The sequence below is a fragment of the Callorhinchus milii genome, unplaced genomic scaffold (genome assembly GCF_018977255.1).
Source record: "Callorhinchus milii isolate IMCB2004 unplaced genomic scaffold, IMCB_Cmil_1.0 Scaffold5, whole genome shotgun sequence".
Classification (NCBI taxonomy): Eukaryota; Metazoa; Chordata; class Chondrichthyes; order Chimaeriformes; family Callorhinchidae; genus Callorhinchus; species Callorhinchus milii.
This window is the reverse complement of record NW_024704746.1, coordinates 57,697,880-57,722,272: the sequence shown is the minus strand read 5'-3', so window position 1 is coordinate 57,722,272 and position 24,393 is coordinate 57,697,880. Positions and strand designations below refer to the sequence as shown.

Below are 24,393 nucleotides of genomic sequence, written 5' to 3'. Positions count from 1 at the left end.
AATTGTCTTGCTGTTACACTTTTCCCATTCCCTCCAAAGTATCCATCATTTCCAGCTTGATAAGATTGCTGCTCCAAGTACCAGCAACGGCTCCTAAACATTTCTGGTTAAAAATAGCATCTTGTCTCCAACTGATCAGGTTACGAAGACCAATGGTCTGAAAAATACTGTCAAAGAACAATAGCTGTGTTGTTAACACTAAATGATGTGTGGAGGGATGTAATATAAAGGCACAGAACTCACCTTTAACAGCTTCTGATCAAATTATCAGAATTTTAGATTCTCAGTGATCAGCTGCATAGATTTATGTCAGCAATCTGTGCTGTGACCAGTCTTTTCCATTCAGTACACTCATATGGAAAGGCAAATATATGCCCAAGAGGTGCAATAATGTCTGTCGTTCTTTTTTTCTGCCTGGATATGGTTGAACAATTGATAATGAAAATGTCCTTTTCCATTTCAGGCATTCAGACATTTAGTAGTGATATGCACACAGTCAAATAACCACTGCAATAAGAATCTAGCGGTGCCCAACTGTATCACTGAGTGTCAATCAACATTCATTCAGACACCAAATATAACCCACAAAAAATAACTGTAGCCACAGGTCCATTCATTGGTTTTCGTTGATTAGTTGCTCCCATTCCAAAGTCAAATACAATACCATTGTATTTTTGATTATTGTGTATCATTTTTATCATCAGATATCATTTAATATTTACCTATTGCAGCTTTTGTAACACTATCCAAAACCAATGTGGGAAAAAAATAAGATATTTCAACATTTTGAACAATATTTTTCTAGTGTCAGATATTGGCAGTTGGTGCATTCCTTGAAATTGCAGGTTGTATTTCAATGAAGGGGCTTTTCATTAATAAAGTACCAATTCAGATTGTTTATTTCTGCCATGACTTGACTGATGGCCCTTTACCTTTCAGCAAGACGTTGGTTATATTGGTATTGAACACCCTTTTGTACAAAGCCACAAATCTGATTAGTTTGTGAATTGGATCCCGCTGCTTACCGTGGTTGTCTTTATTCGCCCGCCTGGCTGTGTGCAGGTCCAACCTGATTTATTCATTAACAAATTGCAGCCTTCTCTTTCCAAACATGGAAGCATTTCACACCATTGCTTACTCTTTACAATTCGTGCTGAAAAATAAACAAAGAAAATTGATTACTTCTGCGTTCTTTGGTTGTTAATATTAAATTCCCAATCATGAGCTATTTATTTTAAAGAAAAATACATTATTTGGCTAAATGTCTGAGTTAAACATATGCATTTGGTTTAAATAGATGTTTCTGTAAAAAATGGCTGCTGCATTTGCCTCTATAACATTGTAAGTTAAATACAAGTTTATTATTTATTTTTCACAATTTTACTATTCACTACGGCATTATTCAAAAAGATAAGAGAGTTTCTTCCTGTGTCCTGGGCAACAATCCCCCAGATAAAACTGAGCATCCACTTCATGGCTGTTTGTGGGACATTGCTCTGTGCAAATTAGCTATCGTGTTCACCTATAAAATACAGTCACAACACCTTACAGTAAATTGTGTAAAGCACATTGTGATGTCCTCCCAATGTGAAAGACACTATATCAAATGTAAGTATTATTATTATTATGTTTATCATTCCCCTTTCAATTATGTCATTAACTTAAGCCCAGTTTTCCTTGTGCTTCAATCACAGAACTGAAATTAGCCACAGAACTGAAATCAGACATGGAACTGAAAACAGACACTCAGAAGGTTTGATGGAAAGGGGTTGGGAAAGAACCAAACACCAATTCATGACATCGCTTGTTGATGCTCAAAAATGTTTTTCCATTGTGACACCTAGGATTGTTACAACCGGTCTGCTCTATTATGTACTGAGTAAACCCACCAAGATTTCAAATAATTGCATGCATAGTTTTCTCAGTCAAATTGCTTTTTAAAGAACAATTTAACACATTTAGGATAATGCGCAACATTACCACAATCCCTAATGTGTTTTGTACAGCCAGTTAATTAAATTTGCTTTAATTGAACACAACAGAATACCCTTTTCATTGCAAATTGTTACACAATATGTTCACAGTAAATAGTTGCTAAAGCTGAATTCTGAAAATCATCAGGCACAAACTGAGTGGAGCACACCACTACCAAGGGTCCAGATTGGTGTTGTAAACAATGATATCATATGGACTCAAACGTTAAGTGCACAGAGCAGCACAACTTTAAGATTGAAGAGACTGAAGTAGGAAAGAGGGCAAATTAACAACAATTAATATAGTCCCTTTAATGTTGGGAGGACATCTGAAAGTGCGTCACACAGTTGGCTTGAGCACAGCTGGTGGGGTGGGGGGGGGGAAAGGTAAGAAGAGGAGGGGCCTCTAAATATAGATGGAAAACAAATGCAGGTTTTGAAGGTGGAGAGGAAGGAGATAAGGTGGAGGGATTCTCATCAGGAAGTAATGGTAAGATATTGAGCTTGAGTTTTAAAAGCCTTAAAATGTAGGGAAGGGAAAACCGAGACATGTCAAATGTAAATATGGTTCTTGGTATTCAACACATACATTAATTGGGGAAGTCAGATATATCAGCCAATAAGTACGAACGCTTAATATTTGCTGTATGAAACAAATTCTCCTAAACTCTTTTTTCGCTCTTCCTGTGGCTACCTTATATCTATGTCATCTAGTGACCGACTACCCTACAGCGGAAATAGCTTCTCCCTATTTATCTTATTTACAAATGTATTTTTGTTGTTGTTATTTAAAGAAAATGCATGCAGAGTGCTATTTTAGTTTATATCTAACAGAAATCACATAACCACAATCTGAACTCAATCAGGTCATTGAATTCGATGTAGTTGAATGCGCCAAAAGTTGCTTATTCTGTATGCAGCTAAAGGTCAGTAGACAATGCAATGGTGTTCAGTCTGCACAGAGCAAGGCAACACTTAAATCACAGAACTGAAATCAAACAAACAGTAACCTTGATACAAGCAACAGTTTCAACAAATGGAATCAACAAGTGTTAGATTTCTTTATTCATTAGCCTCTTCAGGCCAGCAGTATACTCTTTTTAGAATATCACAAAGACTATGAAAAAGTGAGAGACAAATTCCAGTGAGCAAAAAATATTCAAGGTTCTTAGAAATAGCTACATCAAAGGAACCTTGTGGGTTGCCCCTGTTCTGTTTCCCCCGCACACATCACAATGGTAGTCCACAATCTTGTGGGTAACAGGATGGATAAACGAGAGAAGCCTAGGGAGGGTTGTGGGAGAGACACTAAAATGCAATATTTGAAAACTGGAATTTTTTGTGGTAATAGCAACCTCTTGTATGCAGCTTCCCAATTTTTAATAATTTTTTAAAACACAATTTTCAAATCACCAAAGCCGACAGAAAACAAAAATTGCACTTGCTTTTTTTTCCATTGAACTTTGGGGATTCCAAAATTAGCATCTTTTTAAAACTCAAAATTGTGCAATCTAGTTTACAAAGATCATATTTTAGACACCCAATGTATCCAATTATTACACTAGACAACATATTGTGTTACTAACCGGACAGCTGTCAAAAGAAGAGTTTTAAATAGAAGAGTACGCTAATGTTCTCAGTAAATGAGAAGAAAAAGTGAACATAGAAGCTGAACACTAAAGGCTGTGTTTTTCCTTAACCTATTATTCCAGGTTCCACAGCTTCCAGGCCTTCAAAGCCACCAGTAACTGCTCCATAATCATCTCATTGTGCATTCAAATACTTGGGCTTTGTCTGCTTAGCAGCCTTATCTCCACTTAGTTCCTGATAATACACGAGTACCAGGATAATTTCCACAGGTTAATTGAATAATCATCACCTATTTTCAAAGGTTATGCTTGCAATATATCTCAACATTTTTAAATGTTCAGCTTCTTACAGGCCTAATAAATACTGTACTATAATGGTATGGTGTAACCTTACAGTATTCGGAAAAAATTGTTGCAATAATTTTAACAGAAATCGCAGATCACAAAAATCTTTGACCATTGCCCCCTGCTCCGCCCCTCCACCCCCTCAACACACATCACAATAGTTGCACCCCAAGCAGCCTAGAGTCACCACATGATCCCAAGAGAGGTTCGAATCAAGAAGACCTTTTGACCCATTTGATCCAATCCTTTCAGAATACCCACCATCATCCCCCCATAGGCTGCAGATCATCCAGAACTCTGCAGCCCGTGTCCTCACCCCCATCCTCGCCCGACTCCACTGGCTTCCCATCACAGAGGATACAGTCAAGATCCTGGTCTTCACCTTCAAAGCCCTCCATGGTCTTGCACCCCCCACCCTAACTCTGCGACCTCCTAACCCCCTACCATCTTGCTCGCTCCCCCCGCACAGCGGGCTCTGGCCTGCTTCACGTCCCCCGCCTCACTCATTCCACTATTGGCAGGTGGGCTTCTGCCACTCTGCTCCCACCCACTGGAACTCCGTCCCGCAGTCCCTCCGCCTTGTCCCCTCCCTTGCCTCCTTCAAGACCCATCTCAAGACCCTCCTCTTCGACCCTGCTTTCGATCTCTCTGCTTCCCCCACTGCCCTCCAACCTCACCGATCCCAACCCCCAGCCTAGGTCTGAAACTCTCTGTCCAGCACCTTGGGATGTCCTCCCGACGTGAAAGGCGCTATACAAACGTAATTTTGTTGTTGTTGTAGCATCAGCGGTTTAATAAATGAGTCTAATGGACTGACCTCAACCACCCTTTCTAGTAACTTGTTCCAGTATTTACCTCGCCAGACTATGGAGTATGTCTTTTGAGTGCACAACAAGAAACTGGCTTAACTCAACAAACAACATGCAGAGTTAAACTGGTTTCCCTTGAGCATGCACTCAGAAGCCATGCTCAGAAGCTTTAAGTAGAACAGCAGCCACAGGTTGGGCTCAAGCATTTCAGTGGATTGGAAAGTAATGAAAGTGGTGACGAAATTTAGCTTTTTCTGGAGTAAAACATTTAAGTGCCAGCCTGCCTCAATTGGCTCAGCAGTGTTGTTTTTGAGTCAAAGGCTGTGGATTCACACCCCATGTCCTGTAGCTTAGTAATTGGACCACTTGCCTCACAAGCGAGAGGACTTTCAGAGTCCCAGCAGGGTGAAATGTTGGGCAAGTTTCTTTACTCCACATACCTCTGTTTACCTAGCAGTAAGCAGGAACCTGGTTGTTAGTCAATTTTCGGATCACTTTTCCGGGGGGGGGTAATAATTCCTAAAAAAAAATCATAATTCCATATGCCATATCCCATCCCATAATTTGGTCACTTAATCTACAACTGTTTGTGGAACACAATTGGCTGCTGCATTTTGCCCACAAAACATACAGTCAATTCACTTCACAGTATATTCTGTCAACCACTTTGAGACATCTGGAAGACGTGATAAGGTGCTCTATCAAACGCAACGATTATTATTCGTATTATGTTGAGAGTTTGAACTCACATTAGTCTAGGCCAGTGGGGGCTGTAAGTGGCCTGCAGGGCTGTTATGAAGTGGCTCGCCGAATATTTGCACTTGTCTAAGTGAGTCTGTAATAAATCAATGATTCGTTTCCAGTTTATTTCTTGCTTGAATATTTCTTGATTTATGGCATTAAAAAAAAATCAAGAAATATTCAGTCTTGGATGACCAAAAAGTTTAGCCTCCACTGATCTAGACTGATACTTCAAAACAATGCTCCAGGTGCACTGTATCGTTCAATATGTCGTCCTGCATATGAGACGTTAAACTCAGGTCCCATCTCCCTGATCACTTGCATATTAAAGATCCCATGGTATTATTCGAAAAGAGAAGGGTGTTTCTCCCTGTGTCCTGGCTGACAATCCCCCCCAGATATGATCGGTCATTCACTTCATGATTATTCGTGAGACACTGTTGTGCACAAATTAGCCACATTCACTGACAAATATGCACATTTACTACATTTTATAGTAAATCCTGTGAAGCGCTTTGAGATGTCCTCCCAACATGAAATACGCTTCAGCAAATGCAAGGAAAATTATTATTTACATAATTATGAAACTCTTTATAATTACAACTTCAGATCGTATTTCACAAAGATTGTCTAAATTGTTATCTTTAATGAAGGAACATTCATTAAATCCACAAAGCATTGTGTAAAAATCACAGGTAATTTATGAATCTTAAAATTTTGGGAGAGGATTATTTGTCTTCAACCATGAAATGTCAGAATTGACAATGTTCAAGGCAAGTACAGCACAATATAAGCAAAAGTATGTGGGCACAACCCACATTTGTCACCTCATTGTTTCATAAAGCTTCCACTAGAATGCTCCAATATTAATAATAATCATCCTTGTATTTGATACAGTGCTTATAACTCCAAAGTCTCAGAGCACTTTACAATAATTGCTGTGGTGCAGTAATCCTTAATTTAAAGGTGCAGTAATTGTATACCTGTAAACAAACGTGGCAACCAATTTGCACACTGCAATATCCCACATCAAAGTGATAATTTTTTCTGCAAGATTGTTGGCTGGGACACGAGGAGAAGTTCCCTTCTGTTTTTGATAGTTTAATGGGTTCTTTAACATCCACCTAAACAAGCAGACAAGATCTAGGTTTAATGACTCATCTGAAGGATGGCAGTTATGATAATGAAGTTCTTCCCCAAGAGTGTATTTTTAACCCTGCATTGTTTTAACTCCAACCTAATTTGAATACTCACATGACCACCACACGAGATATCATTGCAGCCTCTAAGAGGGAGAATAATAATAATCCTTAATAATCCTTACATTTGATATAGCGCCTTATCACGTCTTCGAGACATCTCCAATCGCTTTACAAAATATACTGTAAAGTGAAATAACTGTATATTTTGTGGACGAAACGCAGCAGCCAATTGCGCACGGTACTGTCCCACAAACAGCCGTGGATTGAGTGACTCAATTTATTTTTTTATAGAAATTATTACCCCCGGAAAAGCGATCCACCAATCGACTAATAACCGGATTCCTACTTACTGCTAGATAAACAGAGGCGTGTGCAGTAAGGAAACTTGCCCAATATTTTGTTCTGCCGGGAATCAAAACCAGGTCTTTCAATTGTGAGATGAGAGCTCTAACCACTGAGCTACAGGCCTCCACAATGTCAGTTCAGTGTCCATTACTTCTCAATTAAGGGCATTTTATGCCATTATTTCACACTACCAGAAACAAGGTTGAAAATGCCCTAGCACATGACACAGGACTCTTACCACTATCAGTAAGAAAATTTCCAGTCCTATTCCAATCTACCTGAGATTTCCAAGTCGCAGAGGTAATATGCTATGCTATCTATTTCAATTTTTAAAAAAAATGTTTTGGGCACATAATTTGAATTTTGGGCTGAATTTCACACTATTTTGATTTGAATCCAAGTAATTTAATCACCTATATAATATCAACTGGATTACCCTCGTTTGGCTAGATTAATAGTATTTGCAAAAAATTCTAGGCTGGTTTCCTATGACCTTCACATCCTGAAGTCATAATGACTGCTCACTATCATTGCTCGGTGAACACCAGCCTGTTCATGTCCCCTCCCTATGTTCCCCACCATTGGCCAGCAAGCTTTCAGCCAGTCTGCCCCCAATCTTTTGAGCTCCATCCTGGAATCCCTCCAATTTGTTCCCTCCTCATTCAAGGGCTCAAAACAGACCTTCCCCCCCCACCCGTCCCCAACCCCCAGATCGGGTGACCAGCCGGTATTGTCAAACACTTTGATACATCTCCCCCATATGAAAGGCTTGATATAAGTGTAGTTTGTATTGTCAAGCGAGAGACCTGGATTCGATTCCCAGCAGGGTGAAATCTTGGGCAAGTTTCTTTACTCCACATGTCTGATAATAATCCCTCAAGAAAAAAATTTGGTCACTCAATCCACGAATGTTTGTGGGACACTGCTGTGTGCAATTGGCTACGTGCTGACCAACACAGATTACAATTTGTCTTGAAGATTTTCCCAAAACCAAATGTTAAAATTATTAGGTTACAGTTTGGAGATGTTGAATAATGCAGCCACCTTTTAATTGCAGCGTATCTATCCTGCATTTAAAAACTGACAAAAGATGTCAGTTAAAGGTTTGTTAATTTCACTTCCATAATATATAATAATCCTTATATTTGATGTAATGTAATGCTTTTCATGTCTGGAGGGCTTTTCAAAGCTCTTCACAGGATACATTGTAAAGTGATGTGACTGCAGACATGAATTTTAAAGCGATTTTAATGCATGTGCATCTGAGTCATTCAAATTAGGAAGATTCAATGCCCAGGATGCAGTGACCTTACTTCAGGTAAAGGAAATCAAATTCTGTGTTTGGATGGAACTGAGGTTATTTGCACATTGAGTGAATTCAACATCATGCTCAGGTGCAACACTATTCCCAAAATCCACAACAACACAGTCTCCCAACCCTCACCACCAAAGCTTAAACATCACGAATGACTAGTTGGAAGTCCTATTAAAACAATTGCTAGCAAAGGTCGGTAAATTTACCGACAGAGAATAATCTCAATTAAAAGTCAGCCAAGTAGATATTTTTCATACAAAATGAAATTAAAAACAATACAAGATCACAGATACAAATATACCACAAGTTTGTGCTTAACAAAACTGTATAAAACTTCCTGTTTTATTGCAAGATGATCTTGGACAGTTTGGTTGAAATTTTCAGTTCCTCAGCATCACAAAATAATAATTATAATAATAATAACTTACATTTTGGTATAATGCCTCAAAGTGCTTTGAAGAATATACTATAAACTGTAGTGAGCGTTTTGTGATTATAACAATGAGGCCATCAAATTAAGTCACATTATGAGCTTCATATATCCTACCAAACTAGTGCAGAAACTTTGATTTAAATAAAAAGTGACTGGTTTTCTGCCACCTCCAAATCTAAAATTGTTTGCATATAAATAGACTTAATACTATTAACCAACACATGATGGATTTTCATCTAATCGCATTCAATGGTTTTGTCCAGAAGTGTACTAAATCCTTTTAAAATACAGTCTACAGAATTGAAAATGTGATTTCAAGATAGTTTCTGGATTTGGTTACAGAAACGTTACTATAGTCCTCAAAGGGATTAAGATGCAACTGGATGGCAGATTCACTGTTTTACGGTCTACAGATAGGAAGCAAAATGATTGAGAACAAAGTAATAGCATTGGAATGAGGAAACTAGCCAACAGAACAGGTAATAATAATCCTTGCATTTGTTATAGCACCTTATCACATCTTCGAGATATCTCAAAGCGCTTCACAGAATATACTGCAAAGTGAATTAACTGTTTATTTTATGGGAGAAATGCGGCAGCCAATTGCGCATAGCAGTGTCCCACAAACAGTCATGAATATTGTGACCAATTTATTATTTTTTTTCTTATTATTAATAATAAGGAATTATTACTCCCCGGAGAAGCGATCCACAAATCGACTAACAACCGGGGTCCTACTTACTGCTAGATAAACAGAGGGTGTGGAGTAAAGAAACTTGGAATGGAATGAAACCAGGAATAGAACCCAGGTCTCTTGCTTGCGAGGCAGGTGCTCTAACCACTGAACTACAGGACTCCAGAATTTTCTGACGGAAGGTCATTGACCTGAAACATTAACTAATTTTCCTCTATCCATAGATGCTGCCTGACCTGCTGGGTGTTCCCAGCGACTTCCATGTTTATACCAGCTTTCCAGCATCTGCAGTGCTTTGCCTTTTGGTACTGGTAAAAGATTGGCTCCCTAACATCTGCTAAGAGTTCTTTGCCTGGTAGAGTACAGTGTTTTTTGGATCAAATCTATTTAATTACACAGCCTTTTTTCAGTATTCAGTTATCAAAACAAAATAATGTCAATGGGCATTCAATGATCTACTGACTACCTGTGAATCACTAGGAAATTTAATTTTTTTTAAAAAAACTTGCTTTTTGATATTATTCTTCACTAAGTTAAATTTAAGAGTTGACAATTGGAGGCTACTCAATTAAAATAAAGTTTTGAAATAATGTCGAGAGATGCTGAGCAGCTCCTTGAGTAACAGTACAACAACAACAACAACAACAACAAGATTCCATTTATAGAGACTAGACACCTTAAAGACAATTTTTCTCAATGTTGCCAGGGAATCACACCAATGTGATTCCATTCTTGCCATCCAGTGATGGCGGGCTGAGTGGATACTGAGGATTGAGGAAAAGGTGACACATCATGCTCCACAATAACAACACCAACTTGCATGCTATCACACAGGATATTATCTGAGAGTGCATGCAGCAAGACCCACTGGACAAAAGAAACGTTTGCCTAGGAATGGCAAAAAGAACTGTATATGATAGATACATATACAGTCCTAATAACTTGAATTTCTGTCTGTTCTTGGTAACCTACTCAGGAAAGGGCTGTTCTGTGGGTGGTATGTGTGCCCAACCGGCACTGTACTGACCAACATCCTCAACCTTCCACCACAGTCTCACCACATCAGAATTGTAAGAACATCTCTCAGAGGCTCAGTCTTGCCTTTGCCACATGGAATGTCAACTCCTTGGGAGGCAAAAATGTCTGAGATCGGCCTCTTCCTTTCCCAAGAGTGAGTTTGTGTCTTTGCTCTCTAGGAACCGTGTGGGATGATGGGTGATCACTTGCTTTTCTATGGGTACCAGGTAGTTGAAGGGCCTTTGGACCCAAAGTGGTTCTGATCATTGACCAGGACCTGCTGGCAGTGGAAGTCGGAGTATGCTCTACTAACCATGACTGGGTGAAAATACTCTTCAAGGAATCTGTACCCTGGCTTGTGGGATCAGTGTACATTCCCCAAAAGCTGCCTGGTGCTGATCACCGGTGGATCCTTAAGCCTGTGGGCATCTCGCTGGATAGACTCGCACAACAGTTCTCCAACTGTCTGTTGCTCCTTGGGGGAGACTGGAACTTGTCAAAACTGGAACTTCAAAGATGGAGCTAGACACAGTGCTTTCTGCTCCCGTTCCGAGGTTCACCAATTACATGGCATCAATACGGAGTACAGAATGGAACAGCAATCGATCAGGTGATGGTGAATGCATCAGCACCTCCTATCCTCTCCAATTGCGTTGTTCGACATCACTGTGAAACCTCTGATCATTGGCCAGTCACCTTCAATGTCAAGAGGACAATCCTTGGTCTTCCAGGCCAGAGTGCTGACCCTGTGACTCTGGGGTGATTGTCAGGTTGAAGCCGTAGGTGTGCCTTGTACCAGCACATGAGGTATATTGCCAAACATGAAGCCTGGTACAGATTCTGTGTGAGGGCTGACAGCACAGACTCGATGATTGACGATATAACCAAGGACTTTCTTGCCTCTGCAGCTGAGGTTGTAAAGAAACTGAAGTTATAGCTTGCAAGGCTCCCACCATGGAAGCAGGACCAGGTCAAGGTAATGACAAAGGGAAGAAGAGCCATTAGGTGAAAGCAGAAGGCTTTTAAAGCAGTTCTGGAAGCTTCCTCGGTGCAAGCAAGAACTGCAGGAAAGGCAACTTACGACTAAGCATGGCATGAAGTGAGGAAAGTCATCAGAAAACTGAAGCGGATCAATGGGCTGCGTCATTCCGAAGAGGACACAATTGTGTAAAGACGATCCAAAATAGAGTGCTGTAGCTCAGTGGTTAGTGCACTCGCTTTGCAAGCTAGAGATCTGGGTTTGATTCCTAGCAGGGCAAAATCTTGGGCAAGTTTCCTTACTCTACACGCCTGATAATAATCCCTCAAGAAGAAAAAAACAATAAATCGGTCATTTTCAATCCATGACTGTTTGTGGGACACTGCTGTGTGCAATTGGCTGCCGCATTTCGCCCACAAATATACAGTCAATTCACTTTACAGTATATTCTGTGAAATGTTTTGGGACGTCAAAAGACATGAAAAGCGTTATATCAAATGCGAGGATTATTATAAAAGCTTCCTTCCACTGCCTGAAGTCTGTTGTTGGTCATGGCCAGAGGGGTTCCTCTGGGCTTGTAACAGTATTGGAGAACTCCGGTGTTCTACAACAGACCCATGAGGGTATCCTTGGGGTCTGGAGGGAACATTATGTGGAGTTGGCATCTGACTCAACAGTTAGTAGCAGAGATTCATCTGAAGGGAGGCTGGAGAAGCTGGCGAGAGACGTGGACCAGATTGAAGGCCTAAATGCCCCAATCTGCTAAGAAAAGGTGGACTCTGTACTGCGGCATCTTACCAATGGCAAGGCAGCTGGTGCAGACCGCATCAATACTGAAATCCTAAATGCTACTCTGAGGGGAGAGATGGAGAGCGATGAGGTTCCTACAGGTCCAAGCCAGGAACCCTCTCTCTGAAGATGACCCTATTGAAACCGTAAACAACAGAGGGATTTCGCTGGTTTCAGTGGCTCTTAAAGTGGCACTCAAGGTGGTCGCTACACGTATAACACACGTATTGGAGCCTCGTGGTATGATTAGGAAGGAATAGGCTGGCTTCCGTTCTTGTGAGGAATGTGTGAGCAGAAGCCGTAAGGCTACCTACGTTGTGATTATCGACTTCCGAAAAAGCGTTCGATCTAGTGACTCATGAGGCCCTCATGATGAAACTGAAGCCATGAGAATCCTGGATTTTATCCGGAATGTGTACACCAGCTCCAAGATTCGTGTTACGGTCGACAGTGGACTTATTGAGCCCATTCCTCTGGAAAGGCAGGTAAGCCAAGACTGCCCATTGTTACTCACCCTGTTCGATGTGTTCATCAACAATATGTTAGATGGCCAAGCCGCTCTGACAGGATTGCAGCTACAAGGGGTACCAGTTCCAATTGTTAACTCTTACCGGTTCCTCAGAGTCAGCACCCACTTGGACACTGTCCTCTAGCAGTATTCATCCCTTTTCAATGACAGGAAGGTCCCAATGCAGGTCAAGCTTGTGGCATACAAGACCTGTGTGCAAACAGTCTTCCTTTATGGATCTAAGCTCCTGGGGATGCAGCAGAGAGGCTTCCTCCGACCCATCTGCAAAGTCCAAGATCAAGCAGTGAAGTGGACTTGTGGCAAACAGGGGAAACAGCTACAAGGTGGGAGGGCTCCAACCTACACTGACCTATCACTAAGCATCCTGGAGGCAGAACTGGCTTTACAGTGGGCACATCTATTTGCCAAGGCCCCTCACATGAGGACCTGAATTGAGCAGCTGGTGCTGAATAAGCCTGGTTCACGGCATTGGACTTGGACCTCAAGAACATCAAGGTGTATAGCACGTCACAAGCTGTCCTGTAAAGGTCCGCTCTCCACCCTGCAGCCAGATGCTTGCCAGACAGCTGCTGGAAGGCGTTACCTGAGTCCAGTTTCGTGAACAACACACGTTTGTATGTCTAGCGTCTGAAATCCACCTTGATTGGCCTGCAGAGAGGTAAGCAGCTCCTGATTGAACTCCACACCTCTAATTGATGGAACCATCGCTCAATGGGAAGGGATGTGTGTCCGAGCTGTGGATGGGAAGGCAGTGGCAATGCTCTTGCACGTTTCGTGCTGAGATGCATTGCCCATCCAGAAGCTCGCAGGGAGTTCCTTTTGCACATCATCGAACTAGTGAGGCTCAAACCTGTGTTTGTCGAATGTCAAACGTCCAACTAGTGACTATCCTCCTGGGGGGGTGGGGGGGGGAAGGTAAGTGGAGTCAGAATCGAAATGGAGGCGGTCTGTGGCGGTCTCGGTAGTCCGCTTCCTGAGCCAGGTGGGTCCGCAGTATCCCAGGGCACAGTTGATGACAGCACAGCCAGCCTGCCTTAACCGGAGGACCTATAAGAGGACCAGTTACTGGGGGCAGAGAGTCATTCCACTCAGCTCCTGTTAAGCCTGAAAGCCAAATCCCTAAAGGATAGGGTGGTCCTAGCTGGACAAGCGGTGGGAAAGCTGGTCAAAGAGCAATATCAATGGCAAGCTATGCAGTTTTAGCTGGTTAGACTCCAGCAATACCCCAACGCATACTCTGGGGTCCTTAAACCTTGGCTCTTGCCAACCTGCGCCTAATACTTTCCAGAATTAGGTAAGCAGCATGCGTCCCTCCAGGGAGAAAGTGCGCATTCCATTCCAACAGTGCAGCTCTGGGATTTCCATGTGTAGGTGGGAGGCGTGGAATTCTCAGCTTGGTTTGGATACTATTAAGCATGGTGATGGGTTGCCACATGTGTCAGACTGACCTAAAAAAGAGGGGTGTTCCTGGACACAAAAAGGGGGAATTTTACTTTTAACTCTAGGGTTGTAACCAGTAGTGCTTAATGCAGACACTAAGCACTCAAATTCTAACATTTCACTACATGGGGACAAAATTCACATAAAGGTTAAAATTAAGTAAGATTAAGTAAAATTAAGCAAGAATTTTGTTAAGTGAGTATGTGACAACATAGCTAAAGGTGCACAATGTTAAAAATCAGTGGATTTCAGATGTTACAACACTGTATTCTCCAGATCCTCACCAGTGTTATCGCAATGCGAAACGTCTTGCAACAGTGTCATGACTCATCATAACTTTATTGCAGGTTCTCAGATGTGAACTACAGTCACGCATGATAGAAATTCCGGTACCATTAACAGTAATAAGTAGTGAAGCATGACACAGATGAACATCACTTGAGAACACTTTAATTCTTTTCAAGAGGCATCTACTAAGTAACAAACAAGAGGAACAAATTAGTTAATTAACACATCACGAGCTCCAAAAATCTCACTTGCAACTCACAAAAATACAGCTGCGATTTCTTTTTAATTAGCTGGTTTATCTCCTTGCAAAAAAAATCACGTAAACCCTGGTGTAAATAATATTACAAAACAAGAGTCACTCTTCCATTTACTGCTTCACCTTCACAATCTCAGTAAGTTTGATTTAAAGCCACGTCCCAAAATTGCCATTTTAATATCAGTACATTTCACAGTAGTATCCTTGATAAGCTAATTCTGAGGGCAGATCATATTCCATTTCCTTTACTGAGGAGATCTAAACGAGAAGCGCTGGGGCAATCAAAATTTTCCCAATCATGAAAATGTCTCTTGTTATGCAGACTGCAATCTAGTTGAAGCCATTTGAGATATCATTTCACAGCAACACATAAACGGTGTAGAATAAAGCACTGTGGCTAGAAAACAATTAAGGTGTCAGCCTGATTCATTTTGTGGCTTTTTTACCTTATAGTCAGAAGGCTTTGAGTTCAAGCCTCAATTCAGGACTTTGAACTCACAATCTAGGCTGACATTCAAATGCAGTGATGGGGGTTCAATGTGTTGTTGGAGATGCCATCCTTTAGTGAAACCAAGGCCCATCTGATAGTTCAGGATGTTAATTCTGTAACGCTTTAAAAAGAGAAGGGAGTTTCTCCTGGCGTCCTGGTCAAAAATCCTCAGGTAAAATTGGTCATTCATTTCACGGCTGTTTGTCGGACATTGCTGTGTGCGAATTGGCTCTCACATTCACCTACAAATATACAGTCACTATACTTCAGAGTAAAATCCTGTGAAAATGTCTCAACGACATAATAGGGTACTAAAACAAAAAATGCAAGGATTATTATTCTCCACATGAATGGTAATAATTAGAGATGTTTATAATTAGCATTTACTATCCTGGCAAATTAGTCATTGTCTGACTCCTATTCAAACACATCAGCATTATGGGATTGTGGCTCTTTCACCATGTTTATTCCTGAATATCCTACCAAAAGAATGCAGGTAAAATGAATTATGTAGTAAAAGCAAAATAAATTAAAGTCAGCTAGGAGCACAGATGACAGTATAGCTCTGCCAAGACTGTAACTATGTAATCACTAAGTAAGTATATTGGAGATACGAGGAATGTTTGGTTGAAATGAATTTAAAGAGGTTTAATGTCATTTCTAATCATATATTCCAGGCAGCTACAGTAGTTTGGTACTTTTGGTTTTGCATTTCATTATTCGCTTCACAGTAATCATCATGAAGTCATCATTCCCCTTTCTCAAATATAAGGTTGACACTTTTTATTATTTCGAATTTTTCAATTTGTGCTCATTTAGATACTAATCGTATTATTATCCCAACACTGGGCTCACTTTACACAAATATACAGGAATTTTGTTTCAAATTTAGCAAAAAAATCCTTTGCTCTATCTCTTTGGCTCTACCTTGAAATAAAGGCATCATGGGATGATTAAGCAGGTAAAGTGGTCAAGCTCTATACATTCCCATTGACTGTCAAATCTACCTCTGGTAAAAACATACCAATCACTCATTTCTGGCACACTGATGACAGCAAGTTAACTACCAGAAGGCAAACCATCAGTCGCTTCATGCGTTTCTCTCGTATATTAGAGTATCCTTCTGAAGCAATATGATGGCGATACATTATAAGATCTGAGCATCAGTGAACGCTTTATCCCTCTTGCGGGTGAGGTGGTGAGGTGGGGATTGGTAAGCAGGCACTCTCCCCTTATTGCTCAACTGGCCTCAAGGTAACGTGCTTATCAATGGAATGTTGGTATCAAGTCAATGCTCCATGGTGGTCTCAGCAATATAGTTACTGAGCCAGACACATCTGCTGTACTCCAGGAAACTGCTGAAGAGAGATCAGGTAGTCTTCTAATCATCTAGTTCGAGGGACAACCAATCACTGGGAGCAGGGATTCTTCACACTCAGTTCCTGCTAACTCTGCAAGCAGAATCTCCAATAGGTAGGGTGCCCTAGCTGGACAAGCAGTGCAACGTTTGATGGGCAGTGTTCTCAATGGCAAGCAATGTGATTTTACATGGTTAAACTCCAACAGTATCTTAAAGCAGACTTTGGCATCCCCAAGCCTTGGCTTTGCCAACCTGCACCTAATATTCTCTAGAATTAGGTAAGCAGAAGGCATTCCTCCAGGGATAGCGTTCACATTCCATTCCAGACACAGGATAAGTGGCATACATCTCTGGAACTCTCAGTCTGGTTTGAATACTCTTTAACACGGTCATAGGTTTCCGCATGTATTAGATACCTGGCTGACCAAAAAAACGTAACGGCACAGGTACTGGATAGAAGTAGCTTTACACTGGAAACTGACATATTGACTAATTGGACACTTCACCTCTTTTAAATTCAGATATGGACGTACTGTGGATTTGCACTAAGCTACATTGCTGTAAAATATATCACAATATCCCAGATATCCAGGTATAGATTGAAGTCAGTCTGTTTCTTCTGTCTTGCATTGTGTGAGCTGCTAATAGACAAATACCATTGGAAATCGATTTACCTTGTATTGATTGAATTATTTATCTGTCAAGCATGATTCGTGGTTTCTCTGTTAACTGTAATGTACTCTTCTAAAACTTATATAAATGTGTAAAAAATACAAAGAATGTGTACTGAACCATGAGCAGATAATGTTAACAATTTCAACCGTACATTGTAACCGCATCATTTTCTAACATTATAGAGGACTATCACTATACAGGACAGACCCACCTGAGTGAGGGTTTGTTTAGTCCCCAAATCTACCATAGACCTATCCTATGCCAGAAGTGAGGTTTGCCTAGCCTCCAGCACTGACTAACCGGTTTCCCATACTATTCCTTTTTTGGTCAATTGGGTGTCTGACACATGCGAATGAACTGTCATGGCTACCTCTATTCCTGCAGACTTTTGTAACGTGTTAATAATCTGTATATAACTGTATAATATTATTTAATTGAAATGGGTTTTTGCCCCTTTAAATGGTTCTGTTGCAGAAGCTGCTTGCAGCAGAGTTAGCAACCAGAGTAGGGGAAATACAAAAGTTGCACAAAGAATAGGTCCAGCACTGTTTGATTGACAGTCAGCTAACAAGCAGCCTGGAGAATAAAATAATACACGGGCGCCAGCACTGGAAAAATGTTCACATTCGCATCAAGCAGTGGGTGGAGTCACACAACTATATAAAGCAATGCTCGGCGCTCCTCGTGGTCACTAGCTAATGGTCATCATCCGGTATGTACAGACGTGTACAGGATGACTACAATCAGGGTTGGTTTAATATAGATTTACTAGCGTAGTATTGTGCTGCCAGTGATTATAGTTATGTGTGATAGTTCTGTTTGCTCCCATTGTTGCATATCATCCACAGTTGTGTTCCTTATATGCAAGGTAGCCTAGGGTTGCTAGGTTTTAATAAAGAGCTGTTGTTTCTACTGAATGTATCCTCGAGTCTCTGTAGTATTCTAAACAAGAAAAGGACTAAGCACTTCAGAGAGTAGTTGTCTAATAATAATAACAATACTTGCCTTTGATATAGCGCTTTTTACATCTTCTAGACATCTCAAAGCACTTCACAGAATATACTGCAAACTTGTGAGTGAAACATGGCAACCAATTGCACAAACGGTCATGGACTGAAGTGACCAAATCATTTTTTTTTGAGGGATTACTACTAGTGCGAGCAGACTCCAATTAGACATTCCAGTTACTGGGCATTGGAGTTAACTGGGAATATCAGAGTGTATGACTCTGATTTGGTTGGGTCACCTTTGAAATAGGGAATCACATTGACAGGGTTAGGAGAACCAGAGGCCACTTAATACGAAAGAGTTAATAAAATTTGCACACACATCAAGAAGTGGGAACCGTCACAGAACACCCATCATCATGCTTAAGAGTATCCAAGCCAAACTTAGTTTCATGCATTCCATCTACACACTAAACAGTGGTCGACGTCTGAGCTATCCATTTGCCACTATTTTCACTACATGAAGCATATATGTGCAAAATCCAAATCTACTTCTCCTCCTCCTCCAACTGTGACTCCCAGTCCGCTGACGTCCAATCAGCTTGTCGGACGAACATCAAAGCCTGGATGAGTGCAAATCCACCACATTGCCCGCCTCCGTCCATACCTCACATCCACAGCAGCCAAAATCCTTGTCCACGGCTTTGTCACTTCCTGGCTGGACTTTTCAAATGCCCTCGTTGCTGGTCTCCCCAGCTCCACCATACTCAATTAATTCAGAACTGAACGGATCAACTTCAAGATCCTCTCACTCGTTTTCAAATCCCTTCATGTACAATCACCTCCCTACCTATCCAATTTGCTTACCCCCACTCCACCACCTGCTCCCTCTCCTCGGTCTGCTCCTGCCTCCGGTTTGTTTCTCATGCCTTCCGCTCCACCATCAGTGGCCGAGCCTTCACGGCTCGAATCTCTGGAACTCCCTCCCTCAATTCCTCTGTTTTTCCCCTTCCCTCCCTACTTTTGAATCCCGCCTAAAGACCTTCCTTTTTGATCACGCCTACGGTGCCCCCCCACCCACCCCCCACCCTTAGCTCGGGGTCAGAATCTGCCACTCTCAAGCGCTCTGGGACACTACCCGGCATGAAGGGCGCTATTTAAATGCAAGTTGTTGTTTGAAGTGATGTCAACAGCAACCTCACAACATGGAAGTTGGCCATTTTTCTGTGTTTTGTTATAATATCGTCTGAGATATTGGATTCAGATAACTGCACTATAATGAGGTTGCCTTGCATATGAAATCTAGAACAATTGACACATTAAAGATTAAGGAGCAGCACAACAATTGGCACTTATATAGTGCCATTCACACAGGGACAATGCCTCAAAGCACTTTACAAAGATTGAGTGGAAATCCAAGATGGAAAGCAGATGGGTAGAGGGAGAGATGACCTGAAATGGTGGAGAATGAAGCAGGTGTGAGCAGACTGTCGGAAAAGGCTTGTATGAAGGTTTCAGCTGCATGGTGAGGATGAGGGTTAATGGCAAAGATGTATACTGTTACATAGATGGATAAAAGCAAACTTGCAAACTTGGCTAGAGCCTGGATGAAGGATGTAAAGGAGAGATGAGAATTGAATAAATCACTGAGGTTCTATACAACCTCATACAGGCTCTGGGAGTTGAAGTGAACAACTAGGGAGATCGATGAGGTGATGTGAGGAGGCGCTGGTGGAAGCTGAGCAGAGCAGCCTCACTTTTGTTCATGTTAAATTGATGAACGTTAAGGCTTATTCAGGATTAGATGTCTGACAGGTAGTTGGTTAGAAGCAGTTCTTTAAAATACAGCATTAAAATAGATGCACGGTCTCAACATAATTCACTATCGAAGTCTCATTGAAGTCTGTCATTGTATAGCTGAATGCCTTCAGTAAACCTCTTTCACAAAGTGACTCCAAAGTGAGGTCTGTTTTGTAACACATAAAATAAATGCCTCGGCCGCTTTCTACATATTAACCATCAGCAGTATCAATAGTATATATACATATATAGGGTTTTATCTAAACCATATAAACATTAATTGCATGGAGGAAGGATGTGAAAAATATGTGCAGCTTTGTAAGGCTTGTGGTTTGCATGTGTAGATCAGTGCAAACTCATTGCCAAGGAACTGTCTAGCAGAATGATCAGATTAAAAGTTATTTAGATCAGTTTCTGGTAAAACCCTTAAAATCTACTAAATTACAAGCCTGTGTGAGAGATTGATAAAACAAATTAGTTGTTTCACAAGGCATTAATGAGATTCTGCAGATTACACCACACCATCCGATTATGATAAACTGTTAGCTACAACCTGGTATTTCGATTCAGTGAACCCCCCACCAAAACAAATCCAGTAGTCAAGTACCATCTATATGAAAAGGCAAGACATATTCACCAGAGAGGATATTTTATGAGTTGTTGGTTGTTACACGGGTGCTGTTAGTGCTCCCAGCAGATTATCACGTGTTTTGCTGAAAAGCTCAAATATACCATAGGCTCTCCCAAGTGTCAAAGCATTTCAAACTGTATTCCCTGTATTGTTGTGCTGTGGATTCTATTCATTAGGCCCACACACAAAATAAAACAGGTCTCTGCAGTAGAGTTTAAAGAAGTGTCTGTACATATATCTGTCAGTTTAGATCTATAGTATTTACAGCCTCCAGACTTGCAGTAAATTGTCCTGCTGCACAGCACATATATAACTAGGTTTTATGCAATTCAGGTTCCAGTATTAAGTCCTTCAATTATGTGGGGAGACTAGAGAAGCTGGGTTTATTCTCCTTCAAGCAGAGAAGCTTCAGGGGGGATTTAATAGAGGTGTTCAGAATTATGAGGGGTTTTGATAGAGTAGATAGGGAAAACTATTTCCTCTGGCAGGTGGGTCAATAACCAGACTACACAGATTTAAGTTAATTGGCATAAGGAGATGAGAAATGTTTTAACCTGGAGAGGTGTTATCGTCTGGAATGCACTGCCTGAAAGGGTGGCGGAAGCAGTTTCAATAGTAGATTTCAAAAGGGGATTGTACAGGTACTTCAGAAGGGAAAATTTGTAGGGATATGGGGTGAGAGCAGGGGAGTGGGACAAGCTGGACAGCTCTATCAAAGAGCTGGCACATGCATGGTGGGCCAAATGGCCTCCTTCTGTGCTGTGAGATTCTATGATTCTAGACCTAGCCCCTGTGAACTGAGATCACAACACTCAATTACACAACTAATAAAGTATGCATGGTATTCTGCAACAAAGTATTGACAGAAGTCACACGCCCTTCGAGAGAGGTACATCCATCTTCTATAATAAAGACAAAATGTCTGTCTGTGTCTGTCTAACCAATTGATGTAGAGACATGATTTATACCTCATCGGAAAGGTCTTGCAAGCGGAGTGTCCTGGGCATATTGTTTTTCAGGGATCTCCTATCGTGACCGAAACAAGTTCATCACACAAGCATGGATTCTAACAAGGAGTAGTCCCAACACAAGTCCTCCAAGCACGAGTCCTCCCAACCAGGAGTCCTCCCACTGAATCCTCCCACTGAGTCTTCCCAACAGGAGTCCTCCCACAGGAGTCCTCCCAAAACGATATGTGTGTCAATATGTGAACAAGGGATGCTAACGAGTTCAATAGCACATTTTCTTAATCTTAAAAGTAATGATGCCTAAGAAATGTAGATGAATTCTTTCAAGGACAAATAAAAATGCCAGACCAAAGAGAGAAGGCTGATTAAATGAAACTGGTTGCAAGCGTAGCTGCAACGGGTACAGTTAGTATTCTATAATTGTGTTTTCAAAATAGTCACTATATACTGAATTCCTGTGTGAATCTTTGTATGATCTTTATATCAAGAGTAAAACACTGATGGATGGATTGGGAAGACATAAATCTCCCGAAGCGCATTGGTTTCCTAACATTGGTGTCACTGATTTCAGTGACAGTCCAAAGCCCTTTCTTACCTCAGTCTCTGCTATGGATTTATAAAGCAGTTATGTGTTTCATCAAGATTCAGCTGTGTACTGTTTGGCAAGAAGCTCTGTTAGAGCCATTTCCCCCTCATCCCAAATGTATCCTTGATATCTTAGATCTCTCAGAATGCCACAAGTGTTAAAGCTTCAGTGACAGCCAGGCCAAAATTATTTGTTCAGGTATTTTTTTTCGTCCCGCAGGTGAAGTAATTTTGTGCGCTTCAAGGCGAGTGGATGCCAGTGCTGAGGAATGGAGCATTTTTTTCTCCTGCTTTTTGTCACTGGCAATCAGCATCAAACATTTCAAGGTCGTGAGCTACATGCAAAATAAGGCTCTCCTGCTCTGCTCCACTGTGTCTTCACAGTCTCAGACGAGTGCCCCCTACTGCAACTATTGTGACATTTCGTTTCCCACCCTAGTGGCGCCTTCAAATGAAAATGTCAATCTGTGCTACATTAGATGCAGCTTCAAGCTGCAGCCTCACACTGATCGAGACTTGGCATTTTATTATACAAAGGGTCCTACAGCAGCATTGAGAGAGAGAGACTCTGTTGTCTCACCAGTTTGCTTTTCATAACCAGAACCCATGATCAAATAAATTGGATGAGATTTTTTTTAAAAAACTAACCACTGAATTGGAACCAGTGGTCTATTGAGATAGTGAGGCAGCCTCTTGCTATTGTCGTACTGCAGAAGATGGTCTCAGTTTTACATTGACTAAATAAACTATTAATGAAAAATTAAATTAACCTGAGTAGCAATTTATTTGCAGGACAATTAGGTGCATGACACATGACTGTTTCCATGCTGTGGGCAGCACAGAAATATGATTGGAGGGGTTGATAAAGGGAGTGGCAGAAAAGGAAGTGGCAGAAAAGGAAGGAGGGAAGCTGGGAAACAACAACACGTTCAAGGACCTTGGAAATGAATGTTGATGATGGGGCAGTAATTAATGACCAGGGAAGGATCTGGGGAATTTTTTTTAGGATAGGGGTTATGACAGCTGTTTTTAGAGTGGTGAGAATGGTGCCAGGTGACAGGGACAGGTTAACGTAGTTTGAGAATAAAGAGGTGAGGAGATGGAGCTGGGCAGTAAGGCGAGGGGTAGGGATGGGGCTCGAGGGAGCAGGTGGTGTTCTTCATGCTGGTTATAGTGGTGGTGAGAGAGTAGGGGGAGACAGGAGCTAGGAAAGGGAGGTTGGATATGGGGTAGTAGTTAGTGTCCAGGGAAGGTTTTTTATGGAAAGTCTCTCCGTACTCAGAGGGAGAATCTCTCTGTACTCAGAGGGAGTACAGAGAGATTCTTTTCCAGGGGTGGTAGGAGATGGAAATGGGTTGGGTGGTGGTAGGGAGAGGATTGACGAGTTAAGGGAGATGAAATGGTGATCTGAGATGGCTTTATTGGTGATTGCGAGGTCTGAGACACTTAGGCATCGGGTAATCACCAGATTGTATAGTGGCCATGGGCATGGATGGCAGAGTGGGTGTTGAGGGAGAGGGTGGGAGGGAAATGGACAGAGGAGTGGAGATAGACAGTGGAGATAGAGCACAAGGGGGTGAAGTACAGGTTGAAGTCACCTAGGATGAGGAGACATTCAGAACAGAGGCAGAGGGAATCTAGTAGGATTGAGATGTCAGAGATGAAGGTTGGGGAGGGTTTGGAGGGACGATAAATCAGGAGAATTTTGAGGGAAAGATTGGAGGGAGTGTAGAGGGTAAGGTGCTCGATGGAGGGGAATGAACCAGAAGAGTAGGGGGATAGAACAAGTGAGGATCTGGAGATGAGGGCCACACCACCGCCGTGGTGGTTAGGACATAGGGTATGGTGGAAGGTATAGCCAGGTAGTGTGGCCTCAGTCAGGGGGAAGGTGTTGCTGGGGTGATCCAGGCTTCATTTAGGGCCAGGATGTTGATCATTTCATCAACGATGATGTTGTTGATGGTGAGAACCTTGTTAGAAAGGGAGTGGATCTTTTGTAGGCTAATGCGGAGGGGACAATTGTCAGAGGAATGTGTGAGATGGGAGGGGTTGGTGGGTGGATTGGCAGGGAGGGTGGGAATGTGGATGAGGAAGGAGGGGTTAGCCCCCGGGGTCTGGTTCCAGTGGGGCTTGCGGTGATAGTGGGGATGAGGCAGACAGTGTGGCTGCTGCTGGAAAGCCAACGCCGAGTGC

At 41.7% G+C, this 24,393-nt stretch overlaps 1 protein-coding gene across 3 annotated transcripts in view; it reads right to left on the bottom strand.

Annotated features, from left to right (window-relative positions):
* Positions 1–24,393, bottom strand: part of tafa5a (TAFA chemokine like family member 5a) — a 344,203-nt gene that overhangs the window by 80,108 nt on the left and 239,702 nt on the right. For all 3 annotated transcript variants that reach the window (XM_007890987.2, XM_007890988.2, XM_007890989.2), the window contains exon 3: positions 1,026–1,153. In XM_007890987.2, coding sequence (XP_007889178.1) covers positions 1,026–1,153 — 128 coding nt within the window. The remainder of the gene's footprint in view (positions 1–1,025; positions 1,154–24,393) is intronic.